At 40.9% G+C, this 20,601-nt stretch overlaps 2 protein-coding genes across 5 annotated transcripts in view; one reads left to right on the top strand and one right to left on the bottom strand.

The window, feature by feature from the left end:
• FAM114A1 (family with sequence similarity 114 member A1) overlaps nucleotides 1-12,743 on the bottom strand; it is a 34,171-nt gene extending 21,428 nt beyond the window's left edge. For all 3 annotated transcript variants that reach the window (XM_018068254.1, XM_018068259.1, XM_018068266.1), the window contains exons 1-3: nucleotides 12,667-12,743; nucleotides 9,951-10,300; nucleotides 9,073-9,160 (exon numbers count right to left, since the gene is read on the bottom strand). In XM_018068254.1, the coding sequence (XP_017923743.1) occupies nucleotides 9,073-9,160; nucleotides 9,951-10,292 (430 nt within the window). In that variant the 5' untranslated portion in view covers nucleotides 10,293-10,300; nucleotides 12,667-12,743. The remainder of the gene's footprint in view (nucleotides 1-9,072; nucleotides 9,161-9,950; nucleotides 10,301-12,666) is intronic.
• Nucleotides 12,744-14,751: 2,008 nt separating this feature from the next.
• On the top strand, nucleotides 14,752-20,601 carry LOC103760863 (toll-like receptor 1). Of its 2 annotated transcripts, none has more exons than XM_018078309.1 (2): nucleotides 14,752-14,862; nucleotides 18,506-20,601. In XM_018078309.1, exon 2 carries the CDS (start codon nucleotides 18,568-18,570, stop codon nucleotides 20,527-20,529), a length of 1,962 nt encoding a protein of 653 aa, XP_017933798.1. In that variant the 5' UTR covers nucleotides 14,752-14,862; nucleotides 18,506-18,567; the 3' UTR covers nucleotides 20,530-20,601. The 2 variants fall into 2 exon arrangements, with proteins under 2 accessions (XP_017933798.1, XP_008925656.2); XM_008927408.2 differs by lacking the exon at nucleotides 14,752-14,862 and adding an exon at nucleotides 15,865-15,969.

Genomic DNA, 20,601 nt, shown 5'->3' with positions numbered 1-20,601 from the left:
GACAGGATTCTTGTTCCTGGGGTAGCTTATCTCCTATGCAGATTTTGATACCTTTACCTGATGCATACACAGAGACTTGCTAGCCCTCTATTAAAAGTTTAATATAAAGAATAAATGTTTTTACCATTTTTATCTGAATATTTTTGACAGAACAGGATTACTTTTCTACACAGAGTTTATTTACACTAGCAGATCACAGGGACTGGTAACATCCTGCTCTAGGATAGGATGGATTGACTGGTAGTTATCAAGAGGAGGCAATATCTTCCTAATCTGCACTAAGCATAGTTGAAAAACGCTGTCCTTAGAAAAGATTACTCTAAAATTGTCTGCCTATTTTGCTTCTGGATATGTCCACAAGTATGTCCATGATATGTTTCTCTCATTACAAACAATCCAGCTAGTACATCTTCCTTAGCTGGTGGTTTCTGCATATCAGATGAGGTGCAATAAGTGAACAACAAACCAGGCAAGCAATATTTCTTTCCAACACAAAATGAAATACCTGTAGTGACAGGATGTGATTTTTTCTTGCACAGTACATTGTTACTGCATCTCACGTAGAGCTGATCACTTCTGGCAGCTGGACAATCTAAAGTGCTTTAACTATTTGCCTAACTACTTATGAGAATGTTAATGACAATTTCATACTTTTTTGGTTAAATTGAACTGTAAATAGATAAATTATTGCAGAAAAGGTATTAATACAGATGCTTAGGCAAATATCTAGACATCTGAGGTACAAAGTTAAGCATAATGATTCATTAATGTTGCCCACACTTTCCCACAGCTGTGTGCATTCTATTAGAGAAGTTCCAAGCATCTTTTCTGAGTTATATTATCTACAACAAAATAGCCTATCACTTGCCAGTGCTCTGCAGTGTTCTAAATAAACATATACATATAAGTGTATGTGTAGTCATATAAATATGCTTTTGAACATCTGATTAAAATAAAGATGCAGCAAACCTATTTGAAATGGAGTAGGAAAAAGGAAAGCTTAGATTTATGATTCTATGATTTCCAGATGGTTTGCACTTCAGGTGCTCTATGAATTCAGTAATAAATATACTCTAGAAAACATATGTGAAACAGCACTACTGAAAGACCACATACAAGAAAACTGGAGTATCTGAAGGAACACACAAAGAACAGATATCCCCTAAGGAACAGACCAGCAGAAACAAGGAATTTGTAAGCTGCATGAGGTCCTGATGTTCTACACTGAAACAAGGAGCCTAGGCAGGTAAATGCTTTTACCTGTCTACAGAAAACAAATGACTTTTGTCTATCTCATCTCATGGCTTACAAGCTGCAGTAGTGCGTCCAATTGTACGGGACATACCAGGTGATGCACCACAGGGATTCAAGTCATTACTGGAAAACTTCTTGCCTTTTGCAAAGTCTGTTCCAATGCAGATACTGGACAGCAGCATACTTCTTAGTCTAATCCCAATCTCCTGTGTATTTTGATGGGTACAATGAAAATATTAGCGTGAATAGATTCTGGTGTAATTAATTTAATCCCCAAATTCCTAGATCTTACTTACACGACTATTAATTGTGCTTTTAAACTAATGTAATGGGTACTCCATGTCACATTCCTTTCCATTTCTTCTGCTCACAGCTTTTTAAATGAGCAAGAGAGTTCTGTTCTTTCCATTGACTTAACTGACTGGACTCGCTAGCATAGTACTATGGTCCTGTAATTATATAAAAAGCCCCTATGAACATCAAGCAAAAATTTCAACTCTGTGTGAAAGTTATGGATTTTCAGACCAATTTCTCATTCTTTTTTCTGTATCTAAACATTTTTAATTTTTATGTTTAATAGCTTTCAATTGGTTCTCATAGTTTTGCAGACAAACTAATATTTCCAAGAAGAGAGGGCACACATTTGCTGTATTGATATTTACAGACTTTAAAAAGGCAGCATTTTGGGGGCTGTGGTTACATGCACTAGAATGCTAAGAAAATATTCTAGGTCAGCAAGAGGTGGCTTTCCCGAAGTGAGCTGTATGGCACATATATTTGACTACAACAGTAAAACCAGATGAGATCAGAAGACCACAAGTGAAGCAACAGTTCGATACACATGCACAAACATGGCAGAAGCACATGTTGTTTTGGAAATGAAAATTATTATTTGTAATTTCAAAAGGCACACAAATAAAAGAGGTCATGGGAGATAAGCCTACATTTTAGAGATAAGGGTGCACTGGTTTTGTTATAGTCTGTGTGGTAACGCAACTGAGCTGATACTGTAAACTTAGGAAAACCTCCGATGTCCCCATTTACTCATCTGTAACAGAAGAGCTATGAAATGGGTTTTGTTAACCCAGTGCTTTTGGAAGAAAGCACGCTTTTTCCCTTGTGTTGTTGCTTTTATTTCTCGTGCCTCCATGATTCCTTGCCTTTCTATTGGCTGGCAATCTCAACAGAATATTACTGTTCCTGTTGCTTGCTGGGATCTTTCATTTGAAGAGGAAGGTTTTGCAAGCAGTGCCTAACAATGTGACCTGCCTTTTGGTTTGCCCAATCTGCTCAAGGCCAGATTACAGCACTCACAAGCACTTTAGTCATATCCCACTTCACTGCAGGCTCTCTTATCTTCCACCCCCCAGCTTAGTAGCTTTGGATTCCCTGCAGAGCTGAAAGAGGCCAACAGACACCTCTGGAGGTCAGTTCAGCACGTCTGAAATCTAAACTGCCCTCTGTAGGAATCTCTGTCCCTCATCCATCTAGTACTCCCAGGCAACTGGAATCCCTACTTCAGTGGTGCAGATAGAGAGGAAGAGTTTGAGATATTTGTTCCTGGCTACCGCACAGTCTTTGTAACCTGTGTTGTACCATGGGGGCACTTCTGATGAACAGCTCATCAAAATTTAGTCTAGTAAGATGAGTGAAGCTTCATCTCGTTCAAGCTAAAGATGAAGACTGAGGCCTTAAATTAGCATCTTTCACCAGATGCTTAGTTTCCTTAGTTTCACTGAGAAACTAAGGAACCTGAAGCTGGCTGGAAGAGAATCACTCCACTACACGAAGTATAGAGATGTAGAAAAGCCAGCTGTGCTTGGGTTTTGTACACTACAAAGGTAGACCCCATTGTGCTCACTTTTAGGCTACTGTATTGGCACTCCAGCCACTTCAAGCCTGCAGAAATTTCTCTTCCTTGTAGTTAAAACAAAAACACAGGCTAGATTCTGATAGTACCTATGCTATCTAATCTATAAATCTCCAATTAAGCTAACAGATGAGACTTGATTCGGATCTTCTTATTGCAATGGTTAAAGGTTTTAATAATAGCAATAGGCATAAAGACTGTTACAACAATTTATTGATTCTCAATCTCTTCTAAACTATAAGCCCATATCAAAAGACATAAAGACAGCAAACAGGACTGCCAACCCCAAAAGCATGCCCACAGTTCCTCCCACCGGTTACTTGCATTCTGAATTCTTAAAAAGGAAGAACTGTGAAAAAGAAGGTTGCTGCTACAGCAGCTGTAAGGTGTTATTTACAAAACAGGTGAGTGACCACCATGTGATTTCAGGCCCAAAGCAGTTTTCCCTGAATCACCTGAATTTATGCAATAAAAAAAAAAAGTCTTCTGAAGAGATTAACTATCCTTTTTATGATCACATAAAGTACAAGCATAACACCCAGCCTTTTTTTTGTTTTAATATTGTACTTTATTTCACACAGGGAAATAGTATCTATAGAGAATGGAAAAGATATTCACCATGTTTGAATACTTTAGTTTCACATTATCAGAAGCATTTGCATTCCATTCCAGACAGACGTGAACTTAAACTATGCAATGCTGATTATTGCACATACCCAAATAATATCCAAGCTCATGAACACAGTGATATCTCAAGTGACATTTCACTCTGTCATATTGAGTGACAAAAAATGTTTTTTGGCATACCAGGGAAATACATACCTATGGGTGTCTGATATTTTCACGTGCCATTCTGATAGCTAAGGTACTAGATGAGGAATATACACAAGAACAAAATAATCATGATAGCAGAACATTAGTTGCAAACACTGCATGAGAGAGATGCAGTTTTATACTATGAATTTCAGAGACCACATGAATGAAACAGCTGGGTTACTTTTTTTACTACTTTTACTGTGTAAGAGGTATTGACAGATGTTAGTCTTAGCCATGGCCCTAAAGGTAAAACACCCTAAACTTACATGGAGTGAAGCACATGCATACAGTATGACAGAGAACAGACTTTGCTTGGAAATGTAGCTTTTGAGCACTGTAACTTCAGCACCTTATGAATGCTGTAACTCATCCAAAACAACACTGTATATGAAAGACAAAGGCTTGCAGGAGAAAGTAGTCACTTTCATTAAGCTACCAGACAGCTTAGTTGGAAGAAAAATCAACCAGGCAAGCTTTCAAGCATACAAGTTCTTTTAAAAATGGGAGTCACAAGCTTCCAGTACAGATAAAAAGTTTGCTGTTGCAGCTAAGCTAACATAATGGCTCTTGGTGCAGGTATGGGAGGTTCTGCTCCTTCCCATGTTCTGTACTTGTCCCTTCTGCTTGCCCTCACACTGATCTCAGGTTCAAGGGACTGAAGAGGCAGAAAATGGATTTTTCTTTCCTCTAGAGTCATTCTTACATCAGTTTAGCTTCCCAAACTGGATTACAGGGAGCTCAGAGGAGCATGAGTGCTGGCACAGGGAGAAAAGGAAACAATGCAAGGAAAAGACAGGTGTGGGACTGCACATTTCAGTGGCTACTAGTCATTAATTGGCTTAGCTCCAATGGTCACCTACTGTTAGAGGGGAGTTTTATCAACCCTGTTACTAAAATGGTGTAATGGCTGATTTACTGAAAAATACAATATAAAAGAAAGAGATTAAAATGGTGATAGTGTGACAAGTTGTGCCTCCAGATCACAGTGAACCTACTTCTCCCATTTCATCATTCTAGCAACTATTTCAGTGTCCCTACTCCATTGTAGTTCCATAAGGGGAGCCTCAAATTTTTTGTACTTTTAAAAACAAAAGAAATTGCTTCACTTAATTGATGAAGCCAATTCAATAGTTTGCTTAGTGTGACATCTAGTGTCAGACCTCAAACATGGTTTAGGCAGTGACTGCTACTAATCCAAAGGCATTACCGACTCTGTTGTGTTGTCAAGTATCACAACTGCCTTGTTGTGGGGACCTTGATCTAAATAATATCAAAATCAGTTCAAAGACAACAGACATTTTCTCTGGAACAGCTATCACCAAAATAATCCCTGGGTGTATGTGCAGGGTTAGTTAAAGAGGGATGAGATACAAATCACGTGGAAACTGCCTCATTACTAGGAACTAAAATGAGTTATGCTAAACAAATTACAACCAAGCAGTAAAAATGCTAATGTGTTTGTGAGTTCTATATCAGGGTTTGAAGGATAATGAAACTGAGATCCTTGGAGCAATCATTTCAACTCAGTCTTAAATAGGTAGCAATGTAAGAAAATTTATTTACAGTAAGAACAATCATTCACTGGAACACCTCACTGGGACTGAATGTGGTAGAGTTCCCATTGCTGGAGGTTTTCAAGATGTGACTGGACAGTACGCTAATAATCTCATCTAGATGCACAAAACCTTTCCTGCAAAACCCTGGACTAGAAGATCTTTCAAGGTCCCTTCCAATCTGTGCTCTTCTATGATACTATTTGTTAAAAGCAGAATGTATTCAGTTAGACCTTTAAAATGTTATTTAGTCCACCTCAAACTGTTTCTGGTATTTTTACAAAGTACAATTTTGAAGAAAAATATAAGGAATAGTATGTATTTGTCATACTTCACCAGACAGGGAGCTGTGTTGTACAAATATAACGACAGAGAAACAGAAAAATCACATACCAAAGGTGTTGCTGCTGAGTCTTAACTCCAAGAAAGTAGCTTTACTTATACCACTTGCTACACTGAAGGAATAAGCAACTTTACGATGGACCGGATCATTGCAAAACTATTTTCTGATGAAGAATAGGAGATGAAACATTAGTTGAACTGCTCAGACATTAAATGGAGTAACTTGAAGGGGAATAATCAATATTTAACAATAAGAAGAAAGCTTATAGAAATTCCCAATAGCTTCAATTTTTTTTCTTTGTCTCTCACTAGGAATTATCATACTAAAGCAGATATGTGGTCTACACAGTCCCACATCCTGTCTATGACAGTGAGAGACAAAAAGTATTTCATAGGATCAAGCATGAATTTCCATAACAAATAACTAGGAAATAAGCCCTCTATATCAGGAATATGAACTATTACCTGGTACATTGATTTCCTGGAACAAATCTAAGATTATCTATGTGGATTTTCAAGTTAGCTTGGTTTCAGTGAACATGGAAAAAAGTACATTTGACTTCTGCTTAATTCAAAGTCTATTTTATTTAATAAATTCACAAAGTTAGATTCAAAATTATTAGCTAGTAACATGGGAACTCAACCCTACCCCAATCTCAGGCTCAGGAAGTCTGTCTGTGCTGTAGATTCCAGGAAATGGGAAAACAGGGGGAACTGCTGCTTTACATACATCTGGTCTTAGGTACTTTCCCAGCTGTTCTTGGTCACTGCCAGAAACTAAATAGTAGATGGGTCTTCAGTGGGACATAGCACAACCACTTTCATGTGAAATTTAAATTAAATTTTCCTTTTCCTTTTCTGCATGTGGATGCTCCTTTTCCAAGGCAACTTGATTTTTTCCAACTATGCTCATTTTTAGACTGTAATAATTTTAAAAATATACATCCATGGTGACGAAATGCCTATTCAAAATAGACATCACGCAACCTTATCAAGTCAGGCTGCCTACACAAACTTGTTCACATACTTACACTCTGTGAAGACAGTTATGATGCTGATACAGTTAGATGATATGTTAAGAAGCCAGTATCAATTAAACATGGTTTTTTACTGTATATGAACCAAGACGTTATAAGGCCTATATAAAAATGAGATCACATCATTAAAAAGTCCACAGAAATCCACAGAGATACAACTCTGTAAGCAGGTTTTATAGACAAAAGCAACAAACGGCCGCAAAAAGATATGTCTTGTTTATTTATCAGACAATAAGAAGGGCTACAACACACATTCTTGTTTGTCTCCAAAACTTTTTCCAACAGCATTCATCATTTTCACGCAAGCTCATGTCAGTCGGGCAAGAAAATACCTACGGCTGTACTGCCCCACTGGAAATACATACACTTGGTGACACTAAACTGATTGCTCCATGAGGCTAAAACCTCTCAGCAACAGAAGACTGTGAGATTGCCACTGCAAGCCTACAACAACAGTAACTGTTTGGTAACAAATAATCTTATTGCTCACAAATAGCTGTTTAATGGCCATTTGATAGAATACTATTTATTGCAAAAGCTAAGCAGAATGTAAATATGGTTATTTCGCAGACAAAAACTAAATAGCCTGAAAGAGCTCTGTTCCAAGAAATCCACTGCTTCAACTCTAAAAATTAACTGCAAAATTCAGCAGCATCACAATTCTAACTGATCAACTGTTAGTTATTACACTAAGCCGGATTCTTTTCAGAATGCTGTTGTTTATGGCGGTTTGAGAATGCAAGAGGCAAAGCTTTTTGGAAGTCTGTGAAAGGAGTACCCTTTATTATACCTAACAGCCCAAGGAAAAAAAAAAAGGCAACATTTTTGGCACAGAGGCTCTTCTTCAAGTCTGAAAGACAAACGCTAAACTTTAAGGTTAAATGCAAGTTAAGAACACTTATGCAGTTCCACAGATAGTTAAGCTGCCCTTGTTCCCATTGGCCTGTTCTGTGTGTTCCCATCATTTCCCATTCAATAGCATTCCAGGATCAAATGGTGAGCCAGATGGGAGAATTTACAAACTGATCCAGCCCAAAGATCCAGCTCTTACTTCAGTTGCACTTTCCAAAATGAGTCCCATAAAGCAGCTCCCCCATCATTACATGTGGGCTACTGTTAGCATAAGACAAGGAAGACATACATTGCTGGGGCAGGGCAGACCTGCTCCTTTCAGCAACAACCTTCATTTCTACAAATCTAAACATATCTTAGAAACCCACTCTGAATTTAATTAGAAATGTTAATTGGTTGGACTGTGAAAGAAAAGGTAGTTATGTACTCCTGACTGTGGATGTAACTGAAAAAAAAGAGAGGACAAGGAAACTTCCCTCCTCTGAGAAAGAGACAGAAACAATTTACTGTCCAAGGAACAGAGGAGATAAGGAAAATTATTTAGCCTTGTATGGGATCATAAAACTAGTATCTCTGTTAAACCTGTTATTTTTAGTAACTAGCAATTTTCATTCCTAGTTCTATCTTTTAAAGGTATTTTGTGGATCCATTATGAGAACTGACTAGCTAACAGCTTTTTTGTACAAAACATTTCTGTTTTGTGAGAAATTGTTTCCCACTGCTTACTACGTATTTGCGTCCTTCGCTTTTTGGCTGTGAGTTTTCGATGAGCAACAATTAAGTTTTACCTAAAGTCTTCACAGGGACATTTTGTACTGACATACTATTGGAAATGAGAGTACACGAGAGGGAGTTTAGGGTCCATATTTCAATACGTTGTTCTACTCTCTGAAGTCTGGTGTGACAGCTTAACAGTTTCACCTGGTGGCAATGAAAGCTGGAATGATTTATGAGGAGTGAATTCATATTGTTAAGGCAGAAGCCACGGTGTATAGACCACCAACATGCATGAGCACAAGTCTGGGTTGCAGTGCTTTGACTTCAGAAACCATAAGCCTTTGGCTGATAGTAATTGTATCAGATAATGGATCCTTTCTGTGAAGAAGCCACAATGAGGTTATTCACTAACTGTACAATCAAGCCTAGCACCTTGTCCATGATTTGACCCAAAGAAATATTTATGTGCTTCAATAGTTTAGGAAGGTCCATCTTCCTATTTAATAAAATCATGCTTCCCAACATATCAGGACAAAACTGTCTATGAAACCTTAAGATGCAACACTAATGTGTCTAATGACACATTAAAACTATGAATTATTTCCATGCACTTTACTGACTGAATACTTACCTACTGTGGCAGAAGCTGATGACAGGAGAGACTTTCCCCAGGTACCCCAAGCTCCCCATCTACTTGCTTTAGATGAGGAGTCTGTGGCCTGTAAGAAAAAAATGTTACCCCACTGTTTAAAATTCCTGCTCTCAAAAGGCAGGAGGAAACACAAAGAACCCGTCAGCAACAGAATCTGGTGTTTGATAAATGATGATAGATTGGATATTATGTGGAGTTCAAGCTTCTGTGCATAAAAAAGCAGAATGGAAGGCGTAGTTCACATTGCCTATTCCTGAAAGCACCTAAAACTCCAGAGATGTCTTTACAGATGTCCTGATATTTCTTCAGGCATAAAATCTAATAAAGCCATACAAGTTTACTAAGGCTATTATTAGGGAGAGGCAGGAACCTGCCTCCTTTCTAGGTTCTACCAGAAGCCAGAGTTGGATGCTTCTCTTCCCGAGCCTCCTCACACGTGCAATTCAGTAGATGTGCACAGGGAACTAATAACAGCTGAGTTCAATAAAATCAGCCAAAGGAGGGGCTGCACACCTTCTACAGTAATGTGTAGTGTTAAGCAATTATCAGGATTCCATATTTAAATCATATTAAGAAACTGTTTTCTCAAGGAAGCCTCCAGTAACATATAATCCCTATATAATGCAAGTTTTATTGCAGTCAGATGTGAAAGACCAAATTAATATCATACTGGCAAAGACAAATTAAACTATTCCTAGCTTTCAAAAGCTTGGTGTTGCAATTTAATTTATCGCTAAGCAGGTTTTCTTCATATAACTCCCTAGGTTTTTGCGAAAAACAGCATGTACATGATAGAAAATTCTGCCCTTACAATCCAAGGAGGGGAGAGCTTTTACAGAAAAGAAAGTGTTACTTACTGGACTGCTTTGTTCATGCAGTGTGTCTTCAGATTCAGGTTCTGTATCAAGGCTTACGGTTTCAATGCACTCAGTGGGTATGTCTTCAGTTGCCTCTTCACTGGAAGGCAGACCTTCAACTAGTTTTTCAGTCAAAGGGTTTTCATTAATTACTGTGTCTCCTTCCTGTCTATTACTGTCACTCTGAGTGGCCTGTCCATGTTCATCTTGTGAAGACTCATGCAAGATCTCAGTTTCTACGAGGTGTGGTACTGATTCAGGAGGCAATACCTCATTGCTGGGCATTTCCATTATTTCAGGTTTTTCTTCAGATGGGATGCCATCAGATATGTCTTCAGACATTTTCAATTCTGAATGTAGAAAACAAAGTCTTTTAGGTTTCATAAACATTTGAATTACTATAAAATACACAGTGTTTAGGCCTCCTAAAGCATGGAGCCCTGTGGCACATGCATCATGCTGGCACCAGTACCAGGATAATACTCTAAATACTCTATTCACTTTGCAGGATCTCACTCAAGTATGAAGAGCAGCACTACTATTTTCCAAAATATAGTTTAGTGAGAGAAAGGATTTTCATTTGTCTGAAGAAGTTAAATGTAAGAGCTCCCACATGGTTAACTTTTACATTCACTATTAGGTGTGCATGAAAGACCACTGAAGAATAGGATAATCGGAGCTGCAACAGCCAAGCAGCTCTTCCTCTCTGTTTCATCATCCCCACATACACAGGTTCCTACAGGCTGCTGACCGATGGTGAGGAGGGTAACACAGTGTGACTAAAACTGTGGGGATATTTATCTGTTGGAGAAGGGGCATAATTTGTGAACATGACAGGCCATGGTCCATGGAGCCATTTCATAGACATTCATTGCTTACACTGTTTCTGCATCACTTGTCTCAAAGGTTTGCTCTCTGGGAAGTGCCTCGCTTCTCACCTGCTCCTGAAATTCCAGTTGTGTGATTAAACTTCAATTTTGAAGCCAAGGTAAGCTTGTTTGAGGTACAGTTATTGATTTTTTTTTCTTTTTTTAGAGTTATGAACCAGTTTTGTCTTATTTACTCCTTATCTTCCAATGTAACTTTGGAGGTATTTTGCACCACTGTGCAGTCATCTGGCTGAGGATCCACAAAGAAAAGATATGGCCATTGAGCAAGCTCTACAGTTGATTAAGGAGTGGCACTGGCAGAGTCCAAAGGACTACTGTACAGTGATTACTATCACTTACTTGTTGGCAACAACAATATACCCGGTACTCTACTCAGAAGACAACCCCTGACAGAGCTTGCAAGCTCCTGACTGTGCTGAGTTGCATGGCATAAAATAAACTCATACAGTTCTCCCCACAGATGTTGCCTTTTCATTGACTCTCATATTAATTAAATATGGCTCAAAGCTTTGTACTTGACAGGAAGAAATGAGATTCTGCGAGATGGAAGAATGGGGAAAAAAAGGCAAAAAAGCAAAATATAACTGGGATTTAGGAGATATTTGCCTGAGAAGCAAGTATTTAAATGAGTATATTTTATTAGAGTCTATAGAATTGTATAGATATGTGGGTTTAACAGCCTGTTTATCTCACTTGAAGGAAGATCGGTTGCTTGAACAGTTCCAAGAGTAGCGTTTGGTATCAGTGAATAAGAAAATAAATAAACAGCATTTGGTACCGCTTATATTACACCAACTTATGTGGACCTTAATTATCATCAGCAAACATGCATTTACAAGTCAGAATCTTCGCATTTGCTATAAAATGTTTTAGTATAGGTAAGTATTGTCAATGTTTTAACAGTACGCCCTGCGTGATGGGTAAAAAAGTCCATCATGAGAGATGAGGATCCTCTACCAAAACCTCTAAAACCTGTATACACATACTTCATCATTTTGCTTGGAGATCAGCTCTGAGTGAGCCTGGGCACTTTTTTAAGAATCGCACAGACGTGTACACACGAATTTTTGCAAGACTGGGTCATCTTTGGGGACCATTCAGGCCATGGTCTCTGCAGTTGTCTGCTAAATCTTCCTTACAGGAGCAAGGCACGTAATAGCAAATTACCAGATCTGTCAGAACACACGAGACCTGCTGCACCCGGGGTAAGGAGTCATTCTACCTCTCATCCGTGAGACTATCCTGATCCAAATCAACCCGGACAACTCTGCCCAAAGGGAATTAATCTACAGAGAGTTCGTGAGGGAGATGCCAAGGCCAGCTCCGGACAGGGTGGCAGAGGAGAGCCCGGCCCGCACCGACCAGCCAGAACGGGCCGCCCTAAGGGGGCCGGCGGTGGCGGCACCTGCCGACCCTCCGTCCGAGGGGTTTCATCCCGCCTCGGAGGCAAATCCCAGCCGCCGCCGGGCGCCTCTGGGCACGGACCACCGTCCCCGTGCCTGAGGGATAACTTTTCTGGCGGCGGCACCGCGCTCCCCTCTCGCTCGACGCCCGCTGTCGCTTCTCCTCCGCGGGACGCGGCGGGCACGGCGAGCGCAGGCGACACCCCCGGCGCCAGCTCGCCCTGCCCCGCTGTCCCGCTGTCCTCCTGCCCCAGGAAGGGCAGAGCAGCCAGGGCGCCGCTCCCGCAAGACCTCAGCGGCCACAGCTTCCCCCTTCCCTTTTCTCCCCCCTCTTTTCGAAATCCTCTCTGGAGTAGAGCTGTGTAGCGAGGAGTCCGCAGTGTCAGAAGCAGCAGAAAAAGTAGAAATCGCCGCGTTCCTTACCGCTCAGCAGTGCCCCGGCCGGCGCGCCCCCTTCTTCTTGCCTTCCCCGCCCCGCCACGTCGGCAGCAGCGGGGGGAGGAGGCAAAGTGCGCCGGACAGCCCGGGACGACCAGCCCGCAGGGAGGAGGGAGGGCTGGCGCTTCTGCTTCGCGCTGCCTCTGTCTCTCTGAGGCGCCCGCCTGAGCAAAGGGGCTGGTCCGCTCCGCGCCGCTGCCCAGCCGCCCCCGAGCTCCAGGCTGCGCTGACCCACAGCGGAGAGCGGCCCTGGTCGCCCATTACCGCCCCTCAAGGCCCCGGGGATCGGGCTGCGGCGGTGTCCCGGCGGTGTCCGCGGTGTCGCGGTGTCCCCGGCGGGGGAGGCGAGGCGGGCGCCGGCCGGGAGCGCCGGCGCGGGTGGAGAAGCGCTTCCCTCAGGCGCGGGCGGCATCCCCCGCGTCCGCGCTGAGGCGGAAAAGGGGTAAATTTTATAGAATCACAGAATATGCTGAATTGGAAGGAATCCATCAGGATCATCGAGTCCAACTCCGGACCCTGCACAGGACCCCCCCAAGAATCACACCATGTGCCTGAGAGCGTCGTGCAACTTGAACTCAGCTTGAACTTGTTCGAGCATTGTTCTTGAACTCTGTCGGTCTTGATGCTGCGACCACTTCCCCGGGGAGCCTGTCCCAGTGCTCAACCAGTCTCTGGGTGAAAAACCTTTTACTCATATCTAACCTAAACCTTGCCTGACTCAGCTTGATGCCGTTTCCTCGAGTCCTGTCGCTGGTCAGTACCTGCCCCTCTGCTTTGCCTCCTGAGGATTTTGAAGACCACAATGAGGTTTCCCTTCAGTCTCCTCCAGGCTGAACAAACCAAGTGATCTCATCTGCTCCTCACATGGCTTCCCATCCAGTCCCTTCACCATCCTCATTGCCCTCCTTTGGACACTCTCATAGCTTCATATCCTTTTACTGTGGTGCCCAAAACTGCACACCATATTCAAGATGAGGCCTCATCAGTGCAGAGCAGAGCGGAACAATCCCCTCCCTCGACCAGCTGGTGATGCTTTGCCTGATACCCCCCTCCCCGGACTCAGTTGGCCCTCCTGGCTGCCAGGGCACTGCTGACTCAAATTCAAATTGCCATTGACTAGGACCCCCAGGTCCCTTTCTTCAGCACAGCTCTCCAGCCTCTTATTCCCTACTCTATAAATACAACCAGGATCGCCCTGTCCCCGGTGCAGAATCCAGCACCTTCATATGGCTGGTGATTGCCCATCTCTCTAATTTGTTGAGGTCTCTCTGCAGGGCCTATCTGCCCTGGAGGGAGTTGACAACTCCTCCCAAGTAGCTTAGTGTCATCAGCAAACAGTATTCTTTTGAGGCCTGCATCCAGGTCATTAATGAAGATGTTGAAGAGCACAGGGCCTAAGATGCGGCCCTGCTGAACCCCACTAGAGACAGGTTGCCAGCCTGATGTTACTCCATATTGACTATAACCCTTTGTGCCCAACCCCTTAGCCAGTTGTGGTTATTCAGCTGTATGCTAGATAATTTGTTATGGCCAAACTGATAATGTTCATACTGGGGCATTTTAAGTTTCAATGAGTCTAGTCACTGAGCTGGCATCAAAATTTATTGTATCCTTTTTAGAAAGTTTAATCCTTCCTCAAAAGGAGCACCTACCGATGCATGGGGTTACAGAATTAAACAACTGAGATTTAGCTTTTCAGATGCTGCTTTGCACCCTCGTTATCACTGTGTTTACAAGAAATGCCTCTGACAGAAGCTGGGTGGTACATGCACACATTTTCAGTCAGTTGGTGTTGACACTGGGTACCTGCAGCCACCAAAGAAATACTGGGTTGAGCAAAGGGCTTGCAGGCTCTTGCCCAACAACCTGTGTTTTTTATCTCTGTAGTTCCTCATACCCCTTCCTCTTTTTACCACTTTATGTTAAGGCGAAGCATGTCCTTTAGGATGATAAAAGCAGTTCCACAATTTATCATAACATCATTTTTGTCAGTAGTCTGCCAAAGAAAAAAATTACCATTGCCACAGGAGGCAAAATAACGTGTTGTGAATCGCTGAAGAGAGATACTATAGGAGGCCACAAAATAAAGCCACAGTTTTCAGAAGCGTGCATTACAAATACCTATCATGATGTGTGACTTACACGCTTATCAGGGAAAAGTCTCTGAAGTTTCTCATTAAGGTAGGTGGTAGCAGAACAAATATTTGTATCCCTAAGTAATAAGTTTCTTTTGAGGGTCTTCCAGTGAGAATTTAAGTGTCAGAGAATTTTAATTTATTAATGTTAGATGTATTTATTGAAAATGAAATCTAGAGTGGTCTTATGGATTTCCCTCTGCTTTTCAGTGGAGCTTGTGGAAGGGGAGCGTCATAGGGGAATCACAACAGCTGGAGATTGTTTTACCCATGAGAGATGGTAATTTTGACTGTAACGTGGATCTTGCACTGTCAGTTTTGTGGATTCTGTACAAGACCATTGAATCATTGAAGTGTTAAATCATGAATGAGCTGTGGTATGCTAACCCAGTAAGGTAGGTTGTATTGTGGCAGTTCTATATTTAAATCTCAGCTATGGTAGAATTTCTGACCAACATTATGCAGAAATAAAGAAAGACTGGATTATGTCTTTGCTGGGACAATAGCCCTGTGTTTGGGCATTCAATACTGAAGTCACTGCTCTGTTTTAATTAAAAAAACCCAACAAAAACCAAACCCTACCCACTGTTTCTGTGTCCTCTGTTTAACCCAATCACAACACTGCTGGAGCAGGAGAGAGATTATTTTTCCATTCCCATTAAATGTAAATTAAACTAAGACAAATGGTACTTTTATAAACCAGCCTTGATAATAACTTGACAACTGAATTGGTATATCAAAATGGAAAAAAATCACAATAATGCATGTAAACTTAGATCATTATTAAGTTCAGAGGAGATGTTTGAATTTCAGTGTAAAACTTGCTCAAAGTACTTATTTTCATATTAATTAACAAAGACAGGAAGTTGGTAAAAAGATTAATTTTCCCCCGTTTAATCTATTGCAAAGCACGAAAACACATAGTTCAATAATAATTGAATAATACGGATATTACAGTAGTGTTGTATGTGGAAAATACGTCTGGAGGAAGGCAAATGCCATTTTACAAGCTGTCAGTAGATGGCACAAACATTTGTATAAAAAGTTTGGGCGTTCCTAAATATTGTTACTCAGTAGGATAGAATTACAGGAAGTTTTCTTTTTGTCTTTTCCTGAGTACATTTGCTGCTTTTTCGGAGAGCAGGGATTTCTGGTGAGCAAGTTTTCATTTTACTGATTTTATGTGGTTAGCTAGAACTGTTTTCTAATCTGCATCTTATTTGAAAATGACCCATGTTTTCCGTAGAGGGTTATTAGCAAGCTTATGGTGTACTTTCAAGTGTGTGGGTAAGAAATGAGGGTAAAGTTGCTTATGTTCAGTACATTTATTCAAAGAAGCTGACCAAATAGCAATCTCTTTGTATTAGCACTACACCCACAGTTAAGGGGGTCACAGTGAATTAATGAAAATAGCTTTTGTACAGTTCAGGAATGGGTCTAACTTGATAATATATTTCATCCCTGTGAAAGGCATACTTGTAACACTAGAGTTTTGTGTTATGGTGATAACTTCTGAAGTGCATATCTTAATATTGAACCTTCATAGCTCAATATATTCTGTACATTTCTTATACGAAAGTTTAGTCAGTTTATACCAATTTTATATTGGAAAAACTCTTAAAACCTCACTTTTGATCTCTTCTCTTGCTCTTTAAACAGCAGGACAATTTCTTACTGTGATCTTGGTTTGCATACCCTCCTGGGTTGCTTTTCTTGATAGCAAGTACTTTTTGTCAAGTTTGAAGACTTGAGGACACTTGTGAATTAAGAGGAATATGACTATAAAGGATAATTTCTCCAGCATTAGCCCCCAGATCACAGGTTATGTGTTATAACAGTTTTTAATTCTGTTGCTTCATAGAATATTCTAAAGGAAGTTTGAAGGTACTCGTAAATAATTTGACTGAATGCCAGGATATAGGAATAAGAAAGAAAATAAAAACATGGATGAATCATATCTTTCTCTCATCTAGTCCTTGGATATTACAGAAATTTTATCCCAAGAAGGAATAATGATTTAAACATAGATTTTTTTTTTTAATTTCTCTTGAAGCTACATATTTTATTTATTTATACATTAGTAGAATTGCCCAAACAATCAGAAGAATAGGATAGAGGATGGCCAGATCCCTATTAAGGGCTACGACGAATATAATTTTTCCAATGAAAATCTGAAAAAGGCTGGAAAAGTTTTACCATATTATCTGACTATTTTTAGATGATTTCCAAGCCTGGTTTAATGCATTCTTTACAAAAGAACTCAGTGGACTGGTTTTTTTTGTTGCTGTTGTACTGTTGAGATTTCATAATATAGGTTGTTTTAGATCAAGGAGAATGTATATTTTACACCCAGTAATGTAATTCTGAGAAAACTTGTGGAATGGTTAGTGGCACAGAGGATGTAGTTCTTGAGGTTGTAAATTTAGTCCAACAAGTGATAGCTATTTCTGTCTCATGTAGAGGCACTCAAAATATATACTCACAATTTAGCCATTTTAATATCAAGAGAAAGTTGAAAGCCAGTGCAGTCATTAATGTGTACTGTGGAAAGCTTCAGGCAATAATTATTATTTGAAAGTAATGGGATGGAAAAGGGGAAAAGGGGAAATAAAAGGATTTCAGAAATCCAGAAAACAACTTTCAATCAAGATTTACGTGTATGAAAGTGCTAACTAAGTTCTTATCAGTTCCTCTTTCGGAAGGGTGGTCTGATGGAGTTATGGCAATATCTAAAAGGAGATTTAAGGCAGCATTCACAGCTACTGACTTAAAGGGAGGCTGGCTACCCTGAACTCCTACATTCAGAAAGAAAAAGTGACCTCCATTAGGAAAATCAAAGCAAACCCATGGTTATGATGTTTTTTCCCACTAAATTGTGTTTAAATTAGCCCTTCTTTCACAACAGGGACATTTGAGGTCAGTGACCTTAGGTCAGGGCTGGATTCTGTGTATAGAGGTTCTACGACTGGTATATTTTTGGTTAGCATGCAGATATTCCCAGTGTGTGTTTGGTGTCCTCTGTGTACACCTGACAAACTAGACGAGTGGATACCCCACTTTCAGAGTCTAAATTCAGGAAATGCTCAAGCTCAGACAAGAAGCAAACTTTTCTCTGGACTTTCTCATGGCATAAGTAGAGAACATTCTACCCTTGCTCCAGTTTTCCCAGTTAAAATAAGCACTGAGGATCCAATCTCAGCTAACTAAAGACATCCAGATTTTGATTCAGGCTCCATCCTAAGTTTCAGTCCAAGTTTTATAGTCACAAGTGCATTTTAAAATAATGCCTCTGAGTCTAGTTCACGTATTTCAGGAGAGAATCTCACTTAATGTACTTTCTAATCAAAGTATATTGCGCAGTTGTGGGAAGCCTTCATAACACATTGAATCACAGCAGTAATTCTGCAAGTAAGCAGCAAATTTTAGTCAGCTATGAAATCAGACATGCTTTCTAAGAAACTGGCTCATTATGTATTAAATACAACATATTTACCAAATGAAAATTTCAGTGGTGTTCTGTTAATAAATAATGTCTCTCCTGAATGATAGTAGGCACCTTCATTGCTTTTTGAGTCAAAGAGAAAAATGAGAAATTGGAACCATAAAAAAATCTATTGCTCTGATGGTCTCTGCATAGCTACTTAATAATACAATCTGGTTTTTGCTTTTGTTTGTTTGTTTTCCAACAGGATTAGAACAAAGATGGACAGATAGAGAAGTTTTGAACATCTCCAAGGAAACAAAAAGCAGTATGTCAGAAAATACGAGCTCTCTTAGAAACTTTTTTGTTTACAAGTGTCTGTTTGCATTAACTTTTTGGAACCATGTCAGCCTGTCTGTGGAAAATGAACTCCTTACACCTGTTTCTAACAGTTTTCCAGAAGATAGTTCTGACCAAAAAATCAAGAGCCTGCCACTCCTATATACAAATAGACATCAGTCCAAATCTAGTTTTGACTGGGTTGTGATACAAAATACTACAGAAAGCCTGTCATTGTCAGAAATCACAAATGACAATGTAAAAAAATTGGTAGTTTTATTATCTAATTTCACACAAGGCTCCGAGTTACAAAATCTGACACTGACAAATGTGTCAGTGGACTGGAGTGCTCTCATGGATATTTTTCAGACTGTATGGCATTCATCCATTGAATACTTTGACATTAGCAGGGTCACTCAACTGTCGGATGTCGAAAGCTATGACTTTGACTATTCAGGTACCTCTATGAAGGGACTGACAGTGAAGAAAATTAAAATCACAGATCTGTACTTCAATCAGGATGACGTATACAGAATATTTGCAGACATGAATATTGCAGACATGACGATAGCTGAATCACAGATGATTCATATGATTTGTCCTTCATCTGTTAGTCCCTTTAGACACTTAAATTTTTTAAAGAATGAATTAACAGACTTCCTTTTTCAAAAATGTGACAACCTAGTTCAACTGGAGACATTAATTTTGCAATGGAATAAATTTGAGAGCCTTCTCAAGGTAAGCTTCATGACCAGCCGTATGAAATCACTGAAATATCTGGACATGAGCAACAACTTGCTGCGCCACGATGGAGCTGATGCACAATGCCAGTGGGCTGCATCTCTGACAGAGTTGGACCTGTCCTCCAATCAGTTGGCAGATTTTGTCTTTGAATGCTTACCAGTCAACATCAAAAAACTCGACCTACAAAACAATCAGATCAGCAGTGTCCCAAAGGGGCTGGCTGATCTAAAATCCTTGGAAGAGCTGAACCTGGCATTGAACAGGCTGGCTGACCTGCCGGGGTGCAGTGGCTTCACATCCCTGCAGTTCCTGAACATAGAGATGAACTCGATCCTCACCCCATCTACTGACTTCTTCCAGAGCTGCCCAAGGGTCAAGGAGCTCCAAGCTGGGCACAACCCATTCAAGTGTTCCTGTGAACTGCAAGACTTTATCCGTGTGGAGAGGCAGTCAGGGGGGAAGCTGTTTGGCTGGCCATCAGCGTACGTGTGCGAGTACCCGGAAGGCTTGCGAGGCACGGAGCTGAAGGACTTCCACCTGAGTGAACTGGCCTGCAATACAGCGCTGCTGCTGGTGACAGCCCTGCTGCTGACGCTGGTGCTGGTGGCTGTGGTGTCCTTCCTGTGCATCTACCTGGATGTGCCCTGGTACGTGCGGATGACGTGGCAGTGGACACAGACGAAGCGGAGAGCTTGGCACAACCACCCCAAAGAGCAGGAGACGGTTCTGCAGTTCCACGCGTTCATTTCCTACAGCGAGCACGATGCGTTGTGGGTGAAGAACGAGCTGATCCCAAACCTGGAGAAGGGGGAGGGCTGCATACAACTGTGCCAGCACGAGAGAAACTTTGTCCCCGGCAAGAGCATTGTGGAGAACATCATTAACTGCATTGAGAAGAGCTACAAGTCGATCTTTGTGTTGTCTCCCAACTTTGTGCAGAGCGAGTGGTGTCACTATGAGCTGTACTTTGCCCATCACAAGTTATTCAGTGAGAATTCCAACAGCTTAATCCTGATTTTACTGGAGCCGATCCCTCCCTACGTTATCCCTGCCAGGTATCACAAGCTGAAGGCTCTCATGGCAAAACGCACCTACCTGGAGTGGCCGAAGGAGAGGAGCAAGCATGGCCTTTTCTGGGCTAACCTGAGGGCAGCTATTAACATTAACCTGCCATCCAGTGATGAAAACCGGTGTGGGGAAACAGATTAAGAATCTTTCTAATGGATTTTCTTCTGTTTTATCTTTGAGAAGCAATAAATATTTTTTTTCCTTTTTTGTCAA

This window comes from Manacus vitellinus, unplaced genomic scaffold, assembly GCF_001715985.3.
Source record: "Manacus vitellinus isolate BGI_N305 unplaced genomic scaffold, ASM171598v3 scaffold_0_pilon, whole genome shotgun sequence".
Classification (NCBI taxonomy): domain Eukaryota; kingdom Metazoa; phylum Chordata; class Aves; order Passeriformes; family Pipridae; genus Manacus; species Manacus vitellinus.
This window is presented reverse-complemented; position numbering and strand designations above follow the sequence as displayed.